Source organism: Arctopsyche grandis, chromosome 6 (assembly GCF_051622035.1).
Source record: "Arctopsyche grandis isolate Sample6627 chromosome 6, ASM5162203v2, whole genome shotgun sequence".
NCBI classification, from domain to species: domain Eukaryota; kingdom Metazoa; phylum Arthropoda; class Insecta; order Trichoptera; family Hydropsychidae; genus Arctopsyche; species Arctopsyche grandis.
In genome coordinates this window covers 17,594,180-17,620,353 of record NC_135360.1, presented here as the reverse complement: position 1 = coordinate 17,620,353, position 26,174 = coordinate 17,594,180, and the positions used below count along the sequence as shown (strand labels likewise).

The 26,174-nt window shown below is 33.2% G+C and overlaps 3 protein-coding genes across 7 annotated transcripts in view; 1 reads left to right on the top strand and 2 right to left on the bottom strand.

Annotated features, from left to right (window-relative positions):
- The window catches only part of LOC143913730 (uncharacterized protein KIAA0930 homolog), a 38,673-nt gene extending 25,537 nt beyond the window's left edge, over window positions 1-13,136 (bottom strand). The window contains exons 1-3 of the mRNA XM_077433701.1: window positions 12,875-13,136; window positions 4,934-5,094; window positions 3,437-3,619 (exon numbers count right to left, since the gene is read on the bottom strand). Coding sequence (XP_077289827.1) covers window positions 3,437-3,619; window positions 4,934-5,094; window positions 12,875-12,983 — 453 coding nt within the window. The 5' untranslated portion in view covers window positions 12,984-13,136. The remainder of the gene's footprint in view (window positions 1-3,436; window positions 3,620-4,933; window positions 5,095-12,874) is intronic.
- LOC143913729 (phosphatidylcholine:ceramide cholinephosphotransferase 2-like) overlaps window positions 1-18,963 on the top strand; it is a 79,073-nt gene extending 60,110 nt beyond the window's left edge. For 3 of the 4 annotated variants that reach the window (XM_077433696.1, XM_077433699.1, XM_077433698.1), the window contains exon 2: window positions 1,972-3,770. In XM_077433696.1, coding sequence (XP_077289822.1) covers window positions 1,972-3,329 — 1,358 coding nt within the window. In that variant the 3' untranslated portion in view covers window positions 3,330-3,770. Of the gene's footprint in view, window positions 1-1,971; window positions 3,771-17,602; window positions 17,710-17,815; window positions 17,915-18,005; window positions 18,189-18,456; window positions 18,552-18,635 lie in introns of those variants that run through there. The other variant, XM_077433700.1, reaches the window with a different exon arrangement.
- LOC143913726 (arylsulfatase B-like) lies at window positions 18,959-25,476 on the bottom strand. 2 transcript variants are annotated; one of them, XM_077433693.1, is made up of 12 exons: window positions 25,401-25,476; window positions 22,136-22,262; window positions 21,885-22,044; window positions 21,649-21,808; window positions 21,476-21,570; window positions 21,140-21,361; window positions 20,907-21,064; window positions 20,168-20,316; window positions 19,939-20,084; window positions 19,712-19,862; window positions 19,516-19,641; window positions 18,959-19,444 (listed from the first exon to the last, which is right to left on the bottom strand). In XM_077433693.1, exons 2-12 carry the CDS (start codon window positions 22,256-22,258, stop codon window positions 19,279-19,281), a joined length of 1,656 nt encoding a protein of 551 aa, XP_077289819.1. In that variant the 5' UTR covers window positions 22,259-22,262; window positions 25,401-25,476; the 3' UTR covers window positions 18,959-19,278. The 2 variants fall into 2 exon arrangements, with proteins under 2 accessions (XP_077289819.1, XP_077289818.1); XM_077433692.1 differs by having other exon boundaries at window positions 22,136-22,325; window positions 25,401-25,448.
- Window positions 25,477-26,174: the final 698 nt, after the last annotated feature.

The following is a 26,174-nucleotide window of genomic DNA, read 5'->3' as shown; positions in this document are numbered from 1 at the left end:
GCCGTTTTCTCCCTGATAATACAGTGGGAGGGTTGGTGGAGAGGAGGTTGGGGGGGGGGGGGGGGGGAGAGTTAAAATGGGAACACGTCATCGAAACCCCCTCCTCAGAGTTGGATATGGGGAAGAGAAAGGGGGTCGGGGTTCGGTTCGCGATTGCGCGGGCGTGTCTGGATGGAAATAGGGGTAGATTAGGGGGGCGCATGCGCTGAGGGGGCACAGGGCCAAAACGAGGGGCGGCGGCGGTCAGGCGTCGCGTGTGGCGGCGCCGGGACCAGCCGGCTGCCCCGCAGACATGAAGAGTCCACTCATCACCATTGGTAAAAATCACTAGCATCTGCAAAGTGCACCTGCACCTCCGAATGCAGGTGTGCTTTGGGTCCATCTTACAACCCCCATGACCCGCGCAATAACGATCCCGTCGACCCCCTCCGTGACCCAATTACGGGATACGCAAATTAAATGCTACCCCTCCGTCGCTATCTCGCAGTATGGACGATCTCACTCTGTTATTTCAACCCCCTTTTTTCTATCTACCGGCAAGTTTGTTTGCTAACATGTCAAATATTACCCTTTTATACCGCAAGTACTACATATATTAAGACGGGTGTGACGCTTTGGGGCAACCTGTCAGGTCACACTGGTCAATTTATTGTTGTTATTATTTTGAAATAATAATAAATAAAATAAAATATATTATATACTGTGGACAATTATATATTTTATTATTTTGAACTGATGAAATTTGGATATAAACAAACACTGTATGGTATAAAAATTGAAAAGTATTCTCTTGTATTATATATAACATCGCTATTCTGTCTGTGTGTCTGTCTGAGATAACGGTCGCCGTAATATAATAGTCGTTTCGATTCGACATACATACATTTGTACGTCACAGCCAAAACGTATATACGAATACAATAACAAAAGAAAAAAACTTCTATATATACTATTTGCTACCAATTTTTCCTCATGATGGAATTTACCGCCATCTATTGAAAATTTATTTAATTAATTAATTTTTCTATTGGTGTTTTATATTGTTTACAAGTAGGTAGGTAGGTAGTTTTTACCTGTTTTTTCATATTAAACAATTAAATATAATTATATTTAAAAGGTATTTGAAAAAATTCGACCGTGTGAATCGAACTTAATTATTTTTTTATTATTTAATAACTTAATATGACAACACCCATGCAATATTTCATCGGGCACAACACTAGTTTATTATAATTCCAACGATTTGAATTAAAACAATATCTATCGCTTCTTTTGTTTATGATTAATATTGAATTTGTATACAATTGAAAAATAAATTACATATATTTACAATATGATAATGCTAGACTTTTTAAAATTGAAATATGTCTAAAGGTACTTATCTATAGGTGGAGATATTTTGCATAAAGGATCTAATCATTTTCATATGAAAATTGTGTACTTTTTAAAAATAACATTTGTTATTGGTAGGCAACAGCCTTTAGCTGTAATATAATATAAGTATGTATATCAAAATATTAATCATATACAAATAATTACATATTCAAGTTGAATGTTCTTTATTCTTAAGACTCGTCTTAAAAAATCTTAATTGATCGAACCTGTCTGTTATGATTAGTCTCCAGCAGTGGCGTTTCCAATTTCCAAGGGAAGAAGGTTGACTATTGTCAATTACTATTACCTATCCTACAAAGTTAGAGAGTAAATATAAAAGGTTGACAATAGAAATTGAATAATGAACCCATTTTTGTCCAAATAGAAACCTGCTGCCATCCCTTAGTTATAATTATACATACATACATAGTTTAAAAGTGATCAAAGTAAATGAAAGATTTTTAATATAAGGCGTTTTGACCTAGTCTTTAATGAAAGAAAGTTTTCATTTATTTTTAAATATAATAAATAATATAAAGCTTGTTATTTTAATGTATATATATTTCAAGTTACTGATTTTTATTTTGTTATTTTCAGGCACATTTTCGCCGCAGTCAGGATGGATGACAGTGTCTGACGGTAGTCCGCCAACAAAAGCGGCATCAGATGGGGGTGAACCTCTCGTGCAGTCTGTGCGCGACTACCTTGCCAACGAGCCGCATAAACTAGTTGTGAGAGTTCTGCCGCAGCCGGAGCCTGAGCCTCAGTTGAGCGACGTGCAAATTATCCCAGACACCACATATGCTATCAGCGACAATGCAATCGAAAAGAACGTTCTGAAGAGGAATGATTTAAATAATAACTCGAAAAATAAATTCTCATCGCAGAAGAATCAAACAGAGGAGAATCAAAGCAACGAGACCAACAGGCCCGTTGATGCAAACGGAATGCCCAGCGCTGCGGAACGGATGCAACGCCAGCCGTTGCTGGCGAGATGTGTGAAACAAGAATCTCACATCGTACTCCCCATCGATGATTCTGAGCACGACCAAGAAGATGGCCCACATCCGTCGTCGCAGATACCCAATGGTGACTTCCAGATCTCAGAGTCGGCCTTGGGACGTGAAGAACCGTACCCTAAAGAAATCGGAAAGTCGATCCTCGCATTTGTGTTCTTGTGCTGCTGTGTGTGCATTAATATGCTATCATTATCCTTAGTTCATGAAAGAGTGCCAGATCGTAATCCCTTACCTGACGTATTCTTAGATAATGTACCTCCGTTGGATTGGGGTCTTTCCATTTCTGAATATATACTTTCAACGTCGACGACAATTGCATCGATTGTCATTTTGTTGCATAAACATCGTTTCATAGTAGCCCGTCGCATCTTCTTCATCATGGGATTGCTATATTTCTACAGATCGTTTACAATGTTTGTAACAGTCTTGCCCACGTCTAGTACTACCTATTATTGTAGTCCTAAAGCAAATCACACAACACCTATTTTAATCATTCGAAGAATGGCCCATCTGATCTCAGGCTTTGGACTGTCAATTAACGGAAAACACACTTTCTGTGGCGATTACATTTATAGTGGACATACAACAATATTGATTCTCAGTTATTATGTAATATCTGAATATAGCCCCCGTAAATGGCGACCTTTACATTGGTCAGCTGCCGTAGCTGCTCTTACTGGTATAATATTATTGTTGTTAGCACACGGTCACTATACAGTAGATGTACTTATTGCTTATTACATTACTACTAGATTGTTTTGGACTTATCATACTCTGACTGGTCGTCAGTCCCGTCAGAGTCTCGGCATGATCACAAAAGAGTGGTGGTATCCGATATTTTTATATTTCGAAAAAAACGTGCATGGGCCGTTACCCCGTCAATATAATTGGCCGCTAGTATGGCCAAAAACTAAATTGTTCAGCCGGCTAAGCTAGTGTTTTGTATTTTGAATGTTTGAAAAATTTACCATTTTGTGCTATGTTAATTGAGAAGTGGTTCTACCACTGAACATGTGATATAAATATTGAATTTAATGACTGACCTTTTGTGAGTGCCTCTTCAGAACCTGCAGTTCTTTGGGGCTGGTGCGTGTGCATATGGCCAACGTGAGTGTGTAATCAAATTGGTGAATGATCAGGTTTAAATAGACAGTTTCTTCCCAGTCGATATCTGGGTCTCCGATCGGTAGCTTTTTGGAATCTTTACGGAACACATCAACGGACGTCTGCAAAAAAAATATAAATATATACATATTTTAATATTAATGAATTAATTTTCGACTAATTATAATCTATAATGTACTATCTGATATGCGATTATTATACATGTCGTACCCCAGCCAGAAAAGTGACACTGTTTAAAAATGAACTTTTTCCAAAAAAAAAAATATTATTCACTTAACATAATGAGATGCAATGATAAAATGTCATTTTTTTTTTTTGTAACTTTTGTGAGACTTTTTTTTTAAATTGTGCCATTTTTCTTACCTCGGTGCGATATGTTGAACATTGTACTTTAAATGTGCAGTGATTTTGTATGGCTGTGAATTCTCACAAACTTCAAAACACACAAGATTTAATTCTGTCGTATTTTGAAGTGCTAATGAATTTGAATAGACAGATGTTCACCATCAAATGAATACTGTGAATGGCTTTGATCATATCGGATTTGCTATTGATGGTTTGTTGTCGAAACCATTAGAGTAGAATTGAGTTTTCAATGTTATGAATTTATTATTTAATTGTCATTATTAGTTTGGACAATGTATTTTGCCATAGTTGTTTAAAAAATAGCAAATGTATAAAAATTCTTTTAACAATAAGGAATCGCTCGGCGAGTCATTGAATTCTGTATTTTATCAAAATAAGTAGTTTTTTTACCAGTGCTGGACACGGGAAAATATTGTAGAATTTGACTTAAATGGAGTAGGACCTGAGATATTTATTCTATTAAGATTTTTTTTATTTTGTCTTTAAATGAATCAAGTCAATGAAACAATACCCAAAATCACATATATATATCTTGGGTCCCAGTTCACAATATGCTCCGCAGGCACTGATTTACAAAAATTACATCAGCTCAGTTTGAGTTAATTGTTAAGTCTTGACTGAAAATTAAATATTTGTATATATGTATAACTATATATGCTAAAGACTTGCGAATTTGTCGTAATATATGTATGTATATGCATGAATTATCAATTTACAGACAGTCACTACATAGTCAACTAAATCTCATTTTTTTTTTTACATATATACATTATGTTTGAAAAATTGCTTGGCAAAATGTTATTGTGTATTAGCTTATTCAGACATACCTCGCTATTTGTCTATAGTTTATATTATTATACAAACGAATTTTTGATTTAGTAATGAATTACTGTGTAATTGATCGCCGAGTCGATCACTAAAATCTATTTATGATTGTTATTGTTTTTGTTACATTTTGACGGCAAAATTTGAATGAGAACGAGTACCGGGGTATGACTACTGCCATGTTTTTTTGTGTATTAATTATTGTTGAATTGTTAAAGCCTTACCTCATACTTGGGAAGATACCTAGATGAACCTTTGACATGTTTTTTTCGTACAAAGAACAATAAGTCGTCACAGTCGATAGCTTGTTCATCTTGGAAAAGGAAGTGTCGTACAAATAGATCTGTCCAGTAAGTCGTACCTTGCAGAACCACAAATCCTGAATCTAAAAAATCAACAACAATCCCATTGCAGTTAAATATAATATGAATTTGCTTAGTTTGCTTGGTGTTAAATTATATAATAAATACTAGATGGCAAATCATAGGCACATCTTATAAATGTTAGAAGAATTGATTTTTATACAGTATATGATATATATATATATATATATATATATATATATATATATATATATATATATATATATATATATATATATATATTTATTAATTTATTACATATCTAATATTTTCCTTAAATTAAAATCAAAAGTATATATTTATTGAAGATAAAAATACAAGTGCCTTTTACCAATAATGTTTATCAATGTTAGTATTACCCTACCCTTGGTAGATCGTAGGGATGATGTCTGGCTTATATTGCCTTAGCAACGAACTTCTGATTTTAAAACTGTTTCTATATGAAGCTGTGTATTGAATGTTTCAAAATCTATATGAAATATATTTATTGTAATAGTTAAAATTAGTAAATGATGTATTTTGAGAAGCATTAAAATCTATATTTATTCTTATAAATCTTTACCAGTCAATATATACGCAAAGTGAGTCATTCTTCGTAATCCAACATAGACATTATAATATATCATATAATATTATAGACGAATCTCGCCATTTGATTATTGTAATCGTGTAATTAACTTTTCACCAATCAGCCAAGTATGTATTTCTTTTTAACTATTTTGTTGTATAGTGACGTTTAATGTACATAATATATTTATTTTTATTTGCTAGCATTGTTTTGTATAAATCTAAATATAAAATCATGTTCTTCAAATAATATTTCAATTAAGTTTCTTGTATGGTTACGTTTTTTTTACAAACTTGTGCAAAAATAAACATATTGCACAATTACATTCCTTGTTAAGAATTTTGAACAAATTTACAAATGTACTTTTTGCTGTTTATTTTTTTGTAGTTCTCGACTGTATATTTTATAAATTGTAAAATAAATGTTTTAAAAATACACATAAAACTTTATTCATACAATTAATTACCTTTTCTTTGTATTCCATTATCATATCATACAATTATAGTACATATGTATATTAACCAATTTATAATATTTTATGGATAACAGACTACACAATATATGTAAATATGATATGTAGTCCTATTTGTAAGTGTCTGCTGTATTTATTTGTTAATGAATTACTTCATTCATTATGATATCTGTATTCAAATACAAAATAGTAATGGGGGTTGTGGACAGTGTCAATGATGGGTGTGTATGAATCGTATGTACACGTTCACCCTTATAATCACCCCTCTATATTCATCTTATGTACATACATATATTTGTGTGCTTAGTCATAGCTTCAGCTGTAGTCGACAATTACTTTATGAATCATGTGTGTAATTCCGTGCATGCTATACATTGTTAATTCCAGCATTCGCAACTCGCTCAAATTGACAAGCTATTTTTAATTATAACAAAAATACTGGCCACTGATGGTCAGGAATTACGTACAGGTGTAAAGTTCATCTTCAACTAACACTTGCCATGAATGGCGCTAATCTAGTATTTTAATTTGTTTTAACGACTTTATTTTAAAACTGGATTTTAATAATAGATTAATCTTGTTGTGTCGAGCTTTACAAAACTGCACAGAAAAGGTCGCCATTTTTTATCCACACCTAATAAATTTCAGAAACACATGAAAGTTGTATCAAAACAGAAATACATCCAATTAGCAAATTAACATTTACCAGTAAAATTAATAAAGTAACGATGCTCTTACTTCTAATTCATATTCATATTTAACAAATTGCTATTCTTTTTCTCTACTTTACTTTATCAAAACAAAGTATTTATAACTTAAACGATATTGAATTGTAGTTTTCATGGATCTGCTCTATTATGACAAAAAAAATTTGGTATTTGGATATTACAATTGGAAGTTTTGTTTTTGTGTCAAAATTGAAAAGTGATTGCCAAAATAAAGTATAGTTTTTTAATTGACCCATACTGTCATTAGTTTCAAGGGATCTTCTTCTTCTTCTTGTTAATGCCTTGTCCGCATCCGGACGTTGGCGACCACCTCGTCGATTATTTGAATATATCCGCATCGGTCTTCAGCGGCTCGGAACAGATCTTCGGCGCTCATATCGGTCCACATGCGCATGTTTCGAAGCCAAGATAACTTTTTCCTGCCAATCGATTTTTTTCCTTCTATTTTCCCCATGGTTATCAAACGGAGAAATTCGTATTTTGGACCCCGTATCATGTGTCCGAGGTACTCCATCTTTCTCCGCTTGATGACAGAAACAAGTTCCCTGCCTCTCCCCAACATGCCGAGGACAGCTTCGTTTGATATCTTTTTGGTCCACGGAATCTTCAGCATACGCCTATAGAACCACATCTCAAAACCCTCAATGCGGCTGATCATCTTGGTTTTCAGAGTCCACATCTCACATCCTTGTAGTAATACTGTCCAGACGTAGCTCTTCGCGAATCTCAACCGCGTATGAAGATAAGGGATAAGGGGAATGAATTATCATTGAATGGTATTTCGTGGTGATGTCAAATATGTACATCCAGATCCATATATTATTTTTCGTTTGAACCTTTCTAGGTCCAACCACTGTGTTGTTAATGCTTTTTGTTAAGAAAAGCTACGATGGCCCAAGTTCGATCGTCAGTGGGCTCACATTTCCCTCAAGATGTCTTCTAATATGGACAGTGGGGTGGGGGGGGTGACCTTTTATAGTCTTTTTCATTGGACGTGAATAGCGGGCATAATACAAACGTAATGATATTATATAGTATTTTTTTCGTACGTGTAGGATTTAGTTTTCAAGCCCAGAAGAGAACATATGAGCGGTTATATTTAAAAGTGGTATAAGTTCACTTTTCTTCATTTCGAGAAATATTTCACAAAACATTAAATATAATGTTTTGCGTTTAACAATATTTAAAAACACTTGTGGCCTGTAATACGTTTATTTTGCTTTATCTGCATTATTCTGATTCTTGACATATCGAATTAAAAGAAGTGATAACAATTTGTGAATTAAGTCAAACAGAAATAGTGTTTTTGGAACTGAAAATTGGACTTCCGCCACATTCAAATATAACGGCTCATATGTACATGTATAAATGATAAAGTTGGTAAACTTGGTGAGAGTTTAAGTTGGTACGCTGCGTAACACCGTGACCGAACGACAGTTCGTTACAGCGCATCGAATAATAAACATGGTTAAATGCGCCAAACGAGTATCGTTGGCCTGTCACGCGTGTCCCCTTCATTAATTGAAACCTACATACATACATATCCTATCTATACAAGTTTTATTAAATTATTAAAGTTCAATAAAAAATATTGTTTTCTTTAGAACAACACAATAAAAATGATTAAAAATCACAAGAGATATTACGCTCTCGCAGAAACAGCTTTACTTCTTCCCTCAGGTCGACGATATGTGAAATAACCCTTCTTTTCGATAGTCACCTTACTTTTGCGCGAAGAAGATGTTGGTGTCACGAGCCCATACTCCCACACAGTGTTATAAACATATCAGAGTTCATAGCTCGACTAGAAAGTTCGTTTATGATTTTCGCAGTTTTTTTTCAATAGAATGTTGTGGACCGGCGGTTGAAAATCACTGCTATAGACCACTTAAAATGTAGAGAAATAAATAAATTTGCGAATCAAGTTGCGTGATAACATAACAAAATAACCCATCCAAATAATTATCGTCTCTATATATCATAAAGTGTTCAATTCCTCGATGTCTGCTTCTGGGTTTAATTTCCCGTATCGATTTCCAAGTTCGAGTTCGAATTCCTTTTTCCTAGACCTTAGTTGAGCGAAATCTGGAGAGTTACTGCATCCTTTTATTAATTTCCTACGTTCGCAATTTATATTAATGGCCATCTTGGCACGGACTAATCTGTGATCGCTGCCTATATCTACTTTACTTAAAACACTAACGTCTTTAACGGAGTGCAGGGCATTTGTTAGGATGAAATCGATCTCGTTTCTGTCTCCTTTAGGACTCTCCCAAGTCCACTTATTGTTGGTGTTTTTCCTGAAAAATGAATTAGTGATGAAGAGCCTAATTAAGCATAAAAGGAATTTAGATAGGGATAATAATAAGCAAGAATACAATCTAGTAAATAAGGAAATTAAGAAGAGAATAGTCAGGGATGTCAGGGATTTTAACAGCAAGCTAATAGAAAATACCATTAAGAATAACCGTAGCCTGAAAAAGTGCAAACAGGATCTTTTCTTAGGCAAAAACCAAATGATCGCAATCAGATCAGAGAGCGGAGTAATAATTAGGAATAGAGAAGAAATCATAGACAGAGTTTACACGTTCTATGCAAAACTATACGAGAACGACAACGGCCAATTCCCCACTCTGGAATCGACACACGGCCAAAGGGTTCCTGCAGTATTGCCTAGCGAAGTAGAGGCCGCGCTAAAAACTGCAAAGAATGGTAAAACCCCAGGGGAAGATAATATTCCCATCGACTTACTAAAATGTGGCGGCCCCCCCCTAATTAATATCTTAGCTAGGCTTTTCAGCAAATGCATCCAGAACCAAGCTATACCAGAAGGATGGAATAACGCAACTATCATTTTAATACACAAAAAAGGCGACAAAAGCGATATCAAGAACTACCGACCCATTAGTCTACTTTCAGCGGTCTACAAGCTCTTCACGAAGGTTATTACAGAAAGGCTGAAGAATATCCTCGACGAGAACCAACCTATAGAGCAGGCAGGGTTTAGGGCAAATTTCAGCACAATGGACCACCTCCAAGTAGTTGGCGAACTAATCGAGCGCGCCAACGAATATCAACGGCCACTGTGCCTAGGTTTCGTCGATTATGAGAAAGCCTTCGATACAGTTAGTCATAATGCAGTACTTAACGCTCTAAAAACACAGGGAGTGCCGGAACCCTATGTGGGACTGTTAGCTACAATATATAAGAATGCCACAGCTTCAGTTAAAATTTTTTCAGGTACAGATAGATTTAGCATAGGAAAAGGAGTAAGACAAGGAGATACAATCTCGCCCAAGTTATTCAATGCGGTGCTTGAGGGAGTTTTCAGGAAATTGGATTGGGATACAGCCGGAGTAAGCATCAATGGTCGCTTTTTGAGTCACCTTCGGTTCGCAGACGATATAGTTTTAGTAGCTCGTGATTCAGCTGACCTACTTATCAGACTAACACAGCTGGACAGGGAAAGTAGAAAAGTAGGATTAAAAATTAACGTAGATAAGACTAAACTAATGTTCAATAGTTATTGCATGCCTGATAGCATCCCCTTAGATGATAAACCAGTAGAAGTAGTAAATAATTATTTATATTTAGGTCAAATAATTGACATGTCTGGTAGTAAAAATGAAGAGATAAAGAGACGTATGAAATTAGGGTGGAGTGCATTTGGACGGATGAATGCTGTTTTTAAATCAAAAATGCCACTCTGCCTGAAGAAAAGGATCTTTGATCAATGCGTTTTGCCAGTGATGACGTATGGATGTGAAACTTGGACACTGAACGCCAAGATGCAAAATAAAATCCAATGCACTCAAAGAAGTATGGAACGCTGTATGCTTGGCATAACGAGGAAAGACAGGAAGCGGAACACGTGGGTGAGAAATATGACAAGGGTAGTGGACATAGTGGATAGAGTGAAGAGATTGAAATGGCAATGGGCGGGTCACGTAGCTAGGAGGATGGACGAAAGGTGGACAAAAGAAGTGCTTGAATGGTACCCGAGAGAAGGCAAAAGAGTAAAAGGAAGACCGCAAGGAAGATGGGTGAACGAAATTAGGAAAATGTGCGGAATGAGATGGATGAGTGTTGCGCAAAACAGAGACGAGTGGAAGCGTGTTGGAGAGGCCTTCATCCAGCAGTGGATGGCGAATGGCTGTAAATGATGATGATGATGATATCATAAAGTGTTATCATTATTATTGATACAAAATAGAGTTGATGACAAACTTGATTCGCGAAACTTTCATTTTATTTTTGAAAAAATTTTAATTAATGAAACGAATGGTCAAAAAAATGAAGAAAATCGATTTACTAATTGACCAAATGTACATATGTATGATAAATATTCAGCAAAATAGCGAAAAATTAAATTATTCAATATGTATCTTGTAAAGACGTGTTTGGGAACACGTTGTTATTTTTTGAATGCTTTGGATTTTCCCGGATAATCCGCTTACTGGGTAAGCTTATTCCGATAAATTGGGAGTGTGCCGTTTCAACGCATACTTAAACTTTCGAAAGATTATAAACGGGATTTCAAAATAAATAACTTACAAGCTAATTTCGATGAAATTATGAAAATTCTGAATTCAATCTGGAAGTTTGTGTAAACCGAAAATATATTAGTACTTGCACATTTTACAATGGAATATTTTCTGTAGGAAAGTTAGGTTATTTATATATATGTACATATCATAGTCTGACCAACGCCGATCGGGGTTTTGCCAACAAGTCCATGAGCCTGAAAAACGCCGATAGGCGTTATATTTTGAGCATGTACAAAGTAAACAAGAATACTACCGCTAAGCCTTTCCAGGTAGCATTGAAAAAAAAATGCATTGAACATGGAACATTCATTTGGCAACGTTTATATAGACTAGTTTACACCGGAATTTCTGAATTTCTAACCATAGCAGAATTTCCCAATGGAAATCCCTAACTGCCGAGTATTTTAGATTGTAGCTTGGCATTTAGATTGTGAACATTACATTTTAACAACAATGAAGATGGAACTAATTTTGGAAAAATACATTCATTAATAGACTTATTTTGTTTATTTTATATTGTCGCAAGATATATTAGAGAGTCTAAACTCAAAATCCTCGGCGGTAGCTATCTAGGGTTTGTTTGGATTAGCTACAATTTTTATACCTGATTTCTATTGGATTTCCAAATAATTCTAGTTGGAAATGTTGGCGAAATTTTCAGCGTGGCGGGCTTTCAACAGAAAAGACGTCAGCACTCAAAGGGTTAAACAATAAACGCAACGACTTGTGTTGAATATTTATTTATGTAGTTTTGAAAATCAACTCGAATCCTCGAAATCTTCTTCGGTAGTTATTTAGGGTAGTTATCTACGGTTTGTTTGAATTAGCCACAATTTTTATACCTGCTTTCTATTGAATGTCTAAATAATTATAATTCGAAATGTTGGCCAAATTTTCAGCGTGGCAGGCTTTCAACAGAAAAGACTTCAGCACTCAAAGGGTTACTCTCGATTATCAACTGGGAAAATGCTCATCCCGTGAGGGCAAACATTAAAAATTTCCATTGGAATTTGTATTAAGTGGTTGCAAACAGTGGCGGCTCGTACATAGGAGCTGCGGCGCTGCAGCACCCCAAGAAAAAATATAAAAAATAACATTTGTATACATTTACAACTTGTGAATAAAATTTAAATAAGAATGATTAGATATTTGACATAATCATTATTAATGAGTATGTCAAATATCTAAATACAAGTTGTAAATGCGATTTTTCTGTAATTTTTCAGGGGGTGCTGCAGCGCCGCAGCTCCTATGCAGGAGCCGCCACTGGTTGCAAGTATTTCAGGAGGAAGTAAAATCAACAGAACATTGAAGCATCGATACGCTTTTCCGGAAAAGCTCAATGGGTTGACACACTCGTACTCGTAGAGTGGGGCGTGCGATGGGGATGGGTTGGGGTGGTAGTTGGAAACGAAATAAAAGGTTGCGCGCGCCTGAGGTAGCGTCCGTCGGTCCACGTGTTTGGGGTGGCGTGGGATTCACATTTACCATCTTTGAGCAGCTGACGCATCTCCTTGGTCCTTTGGAAGTTGATCTCCTCGAGCAGCTGCTCCAGGGCTGTGGGGGCGGAGAGCAAAGCGGCGCCACCGAACGCCATGGCCGTGGATGCAGTCGTGCCGTGCTGCGTGCTGCTTACAAATCACGCGTATGGGTGAAAAGGGCGAGAGGGGCGCCGGCCGCTGGGGGGCATAGCGCCGACCGAGGCGGCTGCGCCCCGCCACTCCGTAGCGACGAGCGAACGCCGACTAACGACCGACGAATAGCGAATGGCGAATGGCGAATGCTTTCTTCTGTCTCCCGCGCCACCGATCGATTTACGCTATCGCCGAAAATGGTCGTTCGATGGCGCCACCGTCGAGCGAACAGCTGATTTTGAAAGGAAAACCGTTGCCGATTTTCCAGTATGACTTTTCCGCATTTCCTCTCGCCTTCGACCCTTCCTTATTCGTCTGGTATTGAATAACCTACATACACGCGCGCCAGTCAATTGTCATTAGTTTAAGGTTATGGTGGTCGATTTGTGCAATATGTTTGGGTAATGCTAATTTTCTTTCATGAATTTATAATCTGCTATGGAGGATGAACGAATGAGACGACTGGCATGTTAATGCACGTGTTTATTATATGACAGCTGAAGACAGAGTGAGTAGCGGCTCTCCGAACCCAGCCGGGTTGGTCCCCACTCGCAGGAAGGCAACCAAACTCGACCATGTCGTATAAGCGAGCCGCCACACTGCCATCTTTAATTACGTAGTAACAATAGATGGAGTTTTGTAATCATGCGAAAATTCGAACCCGATATTTTGACTGATTCGAACTCAGAATCGATTATTAATCATGTTTTCGTGATCTTAGTATCGGTTACTGAAATTCTTATCGATACGATGATAATTTTTTTCAAATTTTTAAGTTGACCGGAAATGGTACCTCCTCTTATAAATGTCCTCATTTTTTATTTTTATTACATACCTCGTTTACGTTTCACTTACGATTACAATTCAGGAAAAAGTTTGCCTCTTATCCGATCGTTTTCATACTTTGCCATATTGCTCATTTTGGTCATTAATATAAGTATATGGATCCTCCGCCATTACGATGGTGCAAAAATATCGTGTAAGACGCGTTTGAAATTTGAATTTCTGAGAAGTGTCTGACGTTTATCCAGTTCGTAGTTTTAAACATATGTAGATGGCGGTAGTAAAATAAAATTATTGATATTTTTATTCAAAATAATAATTTTAAGTATTTGAATTCAATTATCTTCTAAACTGCTAATCAAATCAGACTGAAATTTTTTTACATGTAACACAGATTATAAATTTAATACCCTAATATTTTTTGAATATTTTTACCTCAGCCGGAAATAGTACTTTTAATCTAGAGGATCGAGGTGTTTTATGTTTTTCTCGGAAACATTTTGGTTTATTGAACTGATATTTCATATCTAGAAGCTTAAGTGTAATACCAAGTGATGTATAAAATTTGGTAAGCATCCGTCAACCGGAATTGGCAGTTTATTCTTGTTCGATTTTTCTTCTACATTTTTTTCGACCCCTTAAAATGTGTACTTTTCACGAAAAAGTTCATTATAATTATTGTATCAATGTGATGAAAAAAAAAAAAAACACTATATTTAATAAACCGATGTGGGTTTTTTTCCTCTTGGAAAAGCCAAAATATTGTGACCACGATGTTTTCTACACCCCTGAACGTATCAAACTGAAAATTTATATTTGTATTTTTTATGTACTAACTTAGAGTTAATAAGGCTTTGGTCAGAATTTGTAAACCGGAAGTAGTAATTTTTTTTTAAACGATATTTAATTATTTTATTTTGTGCTTTTAAATAATTTTTATTTTCTTGATATTTAAAGTGTATAATATTTATATTAATTTTAAGTAATAAAAAATTTTGAACCAATCCTACAACCGGAAGTAGAACTTTTGTCTTGTGTAAGTTTCCCTACATTTTACATGCTCTCATAGCCATAATATACTTCTATAAAATACTCGACAATATTAATATTTTAAATTAATTAATGAATTGATTAATTTCAAATACATATTTATATAATATATGAATTATATTAATTACTATTTGGTATAAATCTACAACTATTTTTTATCAAGCTTCTCTTTATCAGTAACGTTAAGAAATCAAATTTCCAATAAGAAAATAAATATATGTATGTATGTATGTACATATATACTTCAAATTCAATTTTAAACAATACTGTTCTGTTGCAAGAAGGTTGAAGCTTATACCCTCACCAGAAAAATGATTTTGTTAGAGATGTTAGTTTTGGGAAGGTTCATTAGTATCTAAATTACTTTTATTATATAGAAAATTAAAATGAAAGCAAAAACAAGGTAGTAATTTAAAAAAATAACTATTATATAAATTATGTATTGATAAAAGTTCAAGAGTAAATACTATTAAAACAAGCTCCATACACCTTTTTGGTTATTTGAATTCACGAATTCACAGGCAGTGGGTTTTTCCTATTCTAGTATCATCAGCAGTGTGATGCCCCTGACGTAACCACGGTTCACGGCTTTGCGTCGAATTCAGAAAGTGACTTTCCAAGAAGTTTAATAGTCATTAAATGGGATATTTTATCTACAGTTAATGAATTTCTTTGATCATTAGCAATATTATTCATTAAACTAAATGCCCTTTCAGCTTCTGCAGAGCTCACAACAATAACTTAAGCTGTTTTCTTACCTTTTTGAATATTTTTCGGAATTCGATTTATTGATAAATCGCGATCGTCGACATAATCCCGAAAATCGATAATCGAAATTGAGAGATTCATTGAATTTTGAAGATTTGTATAATTTTTGACAAAAATTATATGAATTTTTAGATTTCTAACAACGGGTTTCCTGAAACCCATGGACACCATTAGGGTGACACGACTGGACTCACTACATCGAAAGTCAGTATACAAATTAAAATGCTTTATCATAAACTGAATTCCTGTTAAAAATTATTTAATTATTTTACGTTTGAAAAAAAATAGACTTTGGTACACATTTATTATTTCTTCGAAATTACAATTAACATCGTCGGCATTGTTTCTTTATATATTCATTTGAAATTCAATTTATTGAATAAGCGATACTTGGAAATTAATATTTCAACTTATTCACAAATTATATAAATTATACATATTCAAAAATACACCGATTTCTTTGTTTTTTGTATTTTCGGCTTATATGAGTAGCATTTTGATATAACAGGTAGTATTTATAATATTATGTGTACTAATAAATAAACCTCATACTTATATATGTATCAGTTTTGTCGTTAAAATGGTTTTAGTGTATAAAGTGGTACAACCAATGGAACAAAATTGTGACTCTTAATATTTCTGTATTCCTGACTTTTCTATTATATAGTGATAGAGAAAAATAATGGTTTTTAAATTAGATTTATGTATTTTATGCACTACTTTAATACTATCAAATTTAATTCATAATTTAAAAAAAATTAAGAAGATTCTAGGGTACTATTATTTAGCTCCGAGACCCTAAAATAATAGTATTACATATGCTATGATTGAAATAAGATGTCTTATTATCTGCTATGATTGAAATACAGATTTTTGTCATCACAAATTTGACATTTCCAACTTTTCAACTGAAAAACCTACATATAATTTTTTTCCTTATAAAATAAATATTACGCGATAACCTTTCTTTAATTTAAATTATTTATAAAAAGTGTAATTGTTGACACTGATATATTTAAATGTCCAAAGTTTACGCACCAATTTCTAAATCAGTGACCGCAACGGGAAACTTGGGAATTTCCTGTACCTACGTACATACATATATACCTATATTCAACACGTCTTCGGCATATTATGATTAATGTTTTCTTATCACAATGGGATATTGTGGGTTTTCACATCCGTTTTGATGAATTTAGCGAATGCTAATTGTCTATACAAATTATAACTGTTGCAATAGTCAGTTAGGGCCTCACAATCAGATCGATCGGACGATCAGGATAAAATGGCTTCAAGAATATTTCTACTGTTTTTTTTGAGCTTTTATTTTATAATTCACACATCAGAAGGCTGGAATAACGGATGGTCTAGAAATATTATGCCATATATACAATTTCAAAACAGTGAGTTTACATTGTTACTTTCTATTACAATGAATTTCTTATTTGCATTTATTAAGATGTAGGAATGTATAGTATAAATAATTTGTAAAACGTTCAACCTTAACATTATTCTTGTTATTGTAATAATTAGTATATTGTGTAGATTATAAGAATGTATTTTTATTAGCATTTTATTATTTATTAATTGAATAACATTTTTTTTATAAAATTGGCATTATTCGAAATATTTACTAAATTTGCTTTTTAAAATGTTAAATAACTGTTGGAAGGAATATTTTTTTTTAACTAACCGAAGAAATAACCCACTTGAAGCTTCGATTATAAGAATCTTTTTATTTTGTACAATATTGAAGCAGCCTCATAAAAATTGTGATTATGTACAACAATGCACTTATGCTATATACATACATACATATATGACTAGATTTCATAAGTTGGCTTTTATATTAAAATGTTATAATATTGTAGATTCAAAATATTTATTTATGTAGGCTATTTAATTAAGTATAATTGTTGATGTATGTTTCATTATAATATTAGAATTCAAAGGATAATTTGTATTTTGACTGTTTCAACAGAATCTTGCAAATCATTATCTCCACTATTAAACAAAAACGTAGCTCAATCATCGTGTAAACCTAGAGAAACTATGATAAGCATTGTACCCGATGCTCCAAACATATTAGTAAGCCTTTTTATTTTTCAATTATAACTTTTAAATAAGCTTCTTAATAAAGTAAACTAAAATTAGTCACCTTGTGCAATGTTTTGATTATTTTTATACGTTTCAGATGATTCCAAATAAAGTTCTAGTGAAAAGGTGCGATGGTGGTTCTTGCTTTGGACAATCAGCATGTCTGCCTACTAGAACGGAACAAATACCGATTGCAGTGAGTAACTCGTTCTTGTATTTCTGATGACTAATTAAAATGAAAATCAATTAAAAAGAATTTCGTATTCAATGCATGCATGTTCGTTCAGGTTCGCAAGCATGACTTTTCAACCGGCAGGGAATATTGTGGTGAGATAACCATGATTCAAGACACTCGTTGCCAATGTGGTTGTTCCGTAATGGAACACCACTGCACTGAAAATCAAGTGTACAAACGTGAAAAATGCAAATGCATGTGCAAGAATTCTGATGATCAATACTCCTGCCCTCAGGTATTTAAATATTAAAATAAAATATCAATCTCGTTACTTTGCATGTATGTACATATGTACATCCATATTATATGATATGTAAAAAATAATCGATAAAGTATTAAAAAAGGTTTTATATATTTATAAACATAAAAATGAGGAAATTATGTGGTCGAAATACGTAGATAGATAACATACATTTGTATACGTAATAACGTATGGGAATCAACCGCAGTTCTAAAAATGTTTACCTATTAATTGTCATATTTATATGAATTTATGTTTATAGAATAAAAAATGGAATGATAAATCATGCTCTTGCATTTGTCGGGAAGAAGATTCTCAGTGCAGTACTGGTACAGAGTGGGTTCCTAGAATGTGTGGGTAAGTAATTATTTTTCTTTTATCTTGCATGTCGAAATATATAATATTTATAAAAATTTATACATTTCTTAAATTGCGTTTTAGATGTATGCGAGTGATGACAGACAATGATGTAGGATTTTATTAATCAATAAAATGAAACTGAAATTGAAATGTTGGCATATTAAGATCTGCTTTGAGAAAATTATAATGATTATTATCAATCGATGATTGAATGTGTTATATTTTACATATTTATAACAAACTATTGTTTTTCTATTATTTATATATTGAAGTAATAATTTACATATAAATTTCGAATAAATTGATAAGTACATGCATATGTATATTATTACAAAATTTCTTTCTCATTGATATAATATTAATTTTATTGCTATAACTTGAATCACAGAATAAAACAATATTTACTTATAAAAATATTTTTTGTATTTATTTATGTATAAAGATATCAAAATCGCCCATAATATTAAATTTCATGTTGACTTATTCTTAACTAAATTTATGTAACCATTTTATGGATACTAAATGACATCGATATATCATGTTTAACATAAAAGTATTTACCCTGTATGTAACAGAAACTTCTGTGTATTTCATATACATATAATGTATTTTTTCAGTCTGGTGAGAATGCTATTTAATCGGTTTTTACTTTATACATGTTTTTATATATAATACTATAAATTAATAAAAAAAAGATAACAATGTAAAGGTAAAAATTTGCCTGCTATGCGTTGGTTCTACCAACTACAGAATAGTCTCCAAAATTAGTCCATGTATATTGCCACAATGCCGGATCTCCCTTTGGATCTATGGGGAGGTTGCCGGGAGGTACTGCTGTCGCGTTGTATTTGGCCATCGTTACCAACAAATCATTCAAGATTGGTTCGTACCTAGAGACAACAAAAGCTATATAACAACACAATATTTTTACACTATGTATATGTAAGTCACAAATATTAACTGGTGATGGAAAGCCAAATTTCTGAATTCACAAGGATCCTCTTTAATGTTGAATAAACATGGACTGATGAAAGGATTGCATTCAATTGGTTTTTCTATAATACTGCAATTAACCAAGGCTTGTTGTCTGTAATTGAAAATCCAAATTTATTTTTGTCATTTTGAGGACATTTGGTTGAAATTGATAATAAATTTACCTTATTTTAGATATTTCAATTGGCTCAGGAACTTCATTCAGTTTATTTAGGGCTTTTCCAGATTTGCTTTTAATTATATCGTCGATATCATATATTCCTTGTAGGCCTGATGGACCATACCATTTGTCATACTGTCCATTATAGTTGGATCCTAAATTACATTAAATTTCACTAGCTTAAATGTGTACATAGATACGTATAAATCTAATCTAATAGTATAAACGTACCTATGTGAACTTTCCAATCGCCAACTGTTAACGAAGCACTGCCCCATATATCATCTATGTTGTGCAATAATTCATTTCTTTCAGAAGTTCGATCTTCTGATAAAGCTTTCCACATATCAATAGCATCCAATGTTTTTGAGATTCTCCTGAAATTATTATTTTTCATAAAACTTATTTTCATTTTGTACCATTTATTGAATATGTGGCTACATTCGAACTGAAACTTCACCTTGAATCTCCTCCGGCTGCTGTATATAGGGTCGGAAGCCAATCGGTAATGTGCATACGTTGGAGAGCAACTCTCTGTCGTTTTTCTAAAAATGGACTCCAGACTAATGCTGCTCCTCTTACTCCACCTTCCCATAACGTATTCTTTACCTAAAACGATTCAATAAATTCGTGTGAAACATTTTTTACAATGTATTGTAAAAAATTGTAATATTGTCATGATATTATATAATGGAATCATATAATAAATTATTCACAATGATCGTTTTGTTTCCTTACAATCTAAGAGGAAAATTTATGATTTAGGTTTTTTGTTTAAGCTTTTGAATTATATAATTGATAGTCCTTATTTATTGATCCAGATCCTATTCCAATGTTCAATCAGATTCCTCCATAAACCTTCATTATTTCACATCAATCCCTGATCTAACAACTATTCTTGTAATACCTACTAATATAGATCATGCTCTTCTGTTAATAATATTCCCCCTCATATTGATCTATATTGTCTTCCTTTAAATTTTTATTGTTTAGTCATTTTTCAAATTCCAATTCCTAATATCCCATATCTCCCACCATTTAAAGCTTTTCTTCTTTTTATTCTTCGTTTTTAATTTTATATCATTGTTTAAAATTTATTTTTAGAAACTTTTATTGTTGGTGTTATTTACATTTAACATTGCAATACTGTATGTGTCTGTTTTTAAAAGCTTTTATTAAAATAAATAAATAAAATATACCCCTTTCAATGGCCAATTTGATGCTGCATTCAGATTAAAACCTTCAGCTGGACCTCCATTATCAGTAGTGAATATGACAATACTATTCGATAACATGTTATTAGCTGAGAGTGCTTCCATAACATTTCCAACCGAATCGTCTAACTTAGAAGTCATTGCTGGTAGCAAAATACAATTGAATTAAAATGTCTATGAATAAATAGAATTTATAATTAGGAACCCATTTAACTAACCGGCAAAGCGTCTTCTGGAATAGTTAGTTATATTAGGAAATTTAGCAACAGTTTCATCGGGGGCTGGTAGAGGATTATATTTGTTGCCAGAGTGTACAGCAGCATGAGCCAAATATAAAAACATTGGTTTTGAAGTGTTGTGAGACTGAATGAGTTTTACAGCTTCTGACGTAAACAAGTCTGTGGAATATTGTCCATGTAAATCCCAAGCTGTTTCCATACCTAAAAGGTTAGTTATATTTATCTTAATAATAAATAAAAACAAAAATTTACTTCAAAGACTTCTATGTAAATATATGTAACAAGAGATTGTTGTAAAACTTCAAAATAAAATACCTCGTCTCATATCAAGTCCAAGAAAACCAGTCTCTTCGGCGAAATGATCATAATAGTCTTGATGACCAGTCCAGTATCCAATGTGCGTGTCGAATCTAAAATAATGATAATTCGTTAAACTTTATTCACAAATACAAAAATACTTTTTAGATCTAGAAATACAAAAAGAAAACCCTCTGTAAAGTGGTGTATATTCTTTCTTGTAGCTTCCAAGATGCCATTTTCCAACTAGATGTGTAGAATATCCTAACTCCTTTAAATATTCAGGTAAAATCTTTTCTTTAAGTGGCAGACCTCGTGGCTCAGCTCCAAATAAAACAGTGTGCTGCATTCCTGAAGGTATTTGAAGCCGAAATGTTTAAATATTTTCAATTAATTAAAGTTCCAAATTTTTAAATGATAAATTTACCTGTATGTATCGGATATTTTCCAGTCATCAGAGCAGATCTAGAAGGCGTACATATTGGATTTACATAATAATTATTCAATATTAGACCGGAATAGGCCAAAGCGTCAATATTTGGTGTTGGTATTTGATTGGAGCCGTGAAATCCAACATCGTTCCATCCCTAAAACAAAAATTTTCATTGATATGTGAGTGATAAAACGATCAATCACACATCTTACAATAGCAAATAAAAGATAAATGTCAACACTAACCAGATCATCGGCTATTATGAATACAATATGTGGTCTTTGGTTTGATTGCCCACAAGCTTCGTGTACTACTGATAATAACAATATGGAAATTGCACTGTAGTATATATTTTCCATCTTCATCATTGAGCTGTTGACATTTATTTTCAATTTTAGGTTAGTCAGGTTGAATCTTACGAGCGTACAGCTTCCGCTGTAACGGATGAAAAATCGATCTCTACAAGTCTATTGCGCAAACTCACAACTTTTGTAACTGTCATAATTGTTTGAAGAACCAATCTCTAGTTTATTTTCACGAGGATATTTTGATTTTTATTATGTAGGTATGAACTTGTGTATATTTATTAAAATGTATACCAAAATTATCAAGGTATATTTATTAAAATGTATACCAATTACCAATTTTTGTTAACAAAATCAATTTACACACTATATACATATGTACATAATTGATTAACGTGTTTCTCAAAGTGATATACCAGTGTTACGTACGCCACGGATTAAGCGAATAGAATCCCAGAGACTGTGTGACCGTTCAAGGATTATCTGTAACGGATATCTGTTAACGGATTAACTAAATGCATACCGTGCGACTGGTATAAGTGGTTTTAAGGATTAGCGACAAGCTAAGTGCATGAAAGCTAAACAATGATTGCACTTCTCATACCGTGGGAATACATATCCGAATACGTGACTATACAGTAGGTAAACAGATTAGACGTCCTGAGAGATCTACCCCTTATAAGGCGGTACGTAAGCGATATCAGGTCATTTCTGGACGGAGCACTGGCAATGCGTGTATCTCCTTAATCATCAATAAATGCTGTGAGACGACTGTTGGCCTTTTACTTGGATCCTCCACCTACCCCTACGCAACACCAGGAATATTTGATATTGCTGTAAAAAGTGTGTGTAGATTGATATATACATACATTATAAGCATACTTTGTAACTTCAACAAGTCAAGTACATATACAACAAGTCAAGTACATAGTCATATACATATATAGGTACTATCAATGATGTTTCAAGTAAGTATAAAATATTTCAGAAGAGTTTTGAGAATCAAAGGATAAATTGAAGGAGAAATATTTTTCAATTAGACTGTATATACATATGTAGGTTTTTCATTCCAAATTGACCCTTTTTATTTCAAATGGGCTAATCACCTGATCTCTCGTTCGCGCCAAAATGTCCTCGCCGAATGAATAAGCCGTATTTAATGGCCAATGGGATCGCCCCACTCATCAACCAATAGTTAACATGTGTATGTATGTATGTAAGTGTATTGTGCCCAACGGGTATAAATATGGGGCGCTCTCGGTCTGGAAACCATTCCGACCTGGGGCGCCGACGAGAGCAGACCAATAAACCGCTACTACAAATGTCCTGCGTCTTTCTCTTCGATTCTGGAAGGCCCCACTTCACGTCCACGCAACAATATTTTAATGCAAAGAGTTCGCGAAGAGTTCACCTGGAACTGGCCCGATTTCCATATGAAGTAATCAAAATTTTTGAAAAGCGCCGACATATGTATGCCGAATTTGGACAATGGATGACCACGAATCGGTCGTTCTACATAAATACAACTTTGTAAACAATATTGAACCAGAAATCGCACATTTGTGTGTACAATTGCACCACCTGCTTTTTGTTACACATCCGTTACGAAATTTTACGCTATTATTATAATAGGCGGTTCGACGTAAATTAACACATTGACTTTATAATAGGTGATGTAACATAGAGTTCAATTCAATACATAACAATATCGTCACCGTGCACAATGTGTATTGTAAAAAGTACTTATGTATGTACATAGTACATACTTACATATGTACTGTAAAAAAAGTGCTTCAAGTTTGTGTAATTGCAACCCAAAAAGGGATCACAAGGTTTTCTTCGCTGTTCCGAGAACCATGTGCATTGTAAGTTCGACGACTTCACAATGAAGTTTTAATTGTTTAAAAAACTAAAATAGTACTAGCACTTCATTTATCATTTTCATTTAAAACATTACTTAATTTATCATTGTTACATATTTATTATATTCACGTATATTATGTTCACAGAGACTACATATATTGGTACATAAAAATAATTTGATAATTGTTTGCTTTCGAGTAAGTATGTAATAAGGTCTATATTATAAATCGATAAGAGGTCGATGTAATGAGGTATATATTGTATATAGTAAGGTGCATATTATATATCGATAAAGGGATACAGGACTTGAACATTGATAATTTTATCCATAGAGTGTAGTTTTGGATGACTAACTAAATTTCAAGATTTTTTTTATTATTATAGGTTCGGTTAAATCTATTAAAAAGTAAAAGTAAATAAAACATGCTAACTAGATAACCAAAGAGCTGGCAAACAGGGTATATGTATATGTATACAAAGTACATATAAAGGTTATCCATTTGATTAAAATTTATATTATATTATATAAAATTTTATTTAATAATGCAATATATTATATCACATATGTACTCGACTTTGAATTACCTGATAATACACAAGTACCATTGATTTTAATGATTAGGACCAAATCATATATAAATTTTAGGTGATGCAAAATTAATAGGTATTTGTTAAAAAAACGCAACATTTCATTAGCAAGCTTAGTAGAAAGATTACAGACATTCACAGAATGTAAATAAGGTAAAAAAATATATTCGAAACTGTCCGATGAGACCAGTTTTTTTCTGTACAACATTAAAATTTCCATTGAATAACTATCTTCAGATAACATTTCGACTAAAGGTTTAAATTTATTCAAACACATTTTTGTGCATACTAAACAAATTGATAAACTGACTTCCTGTAATGCTGTTTAAAGATAAATCGTGTAAAAGTGACAATCATATGTACATATATACAACTGGAAAACTGCCTAAATGGTTTTTTTTTAACTGTAATTAAAAATTATGATATAACCGTCGACAATGTTTCGTAATCAACATGAAATAGCGAAATGCTCACATTTTATAAATTTAGTAATCACATAAATCGATTGAATTTTTACTTATATGATAAATTCAATTAGATTTTAATTGATAAAAGCTTCATTCCATAATAGTGCTAAATTTGTATGATAACAAATATGGTCGCTAAGCAATACCTACTTTCTTTCAGCCATGGATCGATTGCTTTCAATCAAATGATATTATAGGAATACATAATATCGCAAGGAAAAAAATAATTTTCAAAACGCAGTAGTATTTGGCAAAAAGTATACATAATAAATAATTTAAGTAAATACCGGTATTCTTTTTATTGTTTTTGGAGCTAACGACTAGCGAGATGCTAGTCGTTCGGGGATTGGTTCACTACTGACTGGGGCAACAATATGGCCAGTCACAAGATTGGCAACTCGTTCCCTCGTCCGTTAACTTAAATTGTTTATTTCTTTTTGATAAAAAAAATACAATAACTCACCATCGTTAAAATTCTATATGCAAAATAAGTTTGCATCAGTTGAAATTCATATTAATTACATAGTAAATCAAATATGTACTAATATTTATATGGAAGAAAATTCTAAGCAATGCCTTCATTTATTTAATATGTAGATACAGCTTGTGGAGATCAAAGTAACCAATTTATTTGCAATTTGTGAAAGTAATATTCACAAATACTTGAAGCCAAATTTTCACATTGATTGATTTACGTACATACATATGTATACGTATGTTTATGTCGTACAATGACGTGTGAAAGCGACTTTTCATTTGGTATGCTAATTATTTTTAAGCAATAGTGCAGGGTCACCTTTAGGACAGAGTAAAATAAAACGTGATTATTTTTGTTATTTGCACTATTCTGTGTATGTACATTTTATTATGGGTCTACCTCACGGCACCGAAAGTGAAAAGGTCGAAAAAGCAAATATCGGAAGGCAAAGATCGAAAATCGAAAGATCTTAAGTCGAAAGATCAAAAAAAAAAGGTTGCATGGTAAACGGAACTATGTATTTATATAATATATATCAGTGGCATGCGGTGAAATTATCTCTCTTTTTGTCATACAGCCTTGT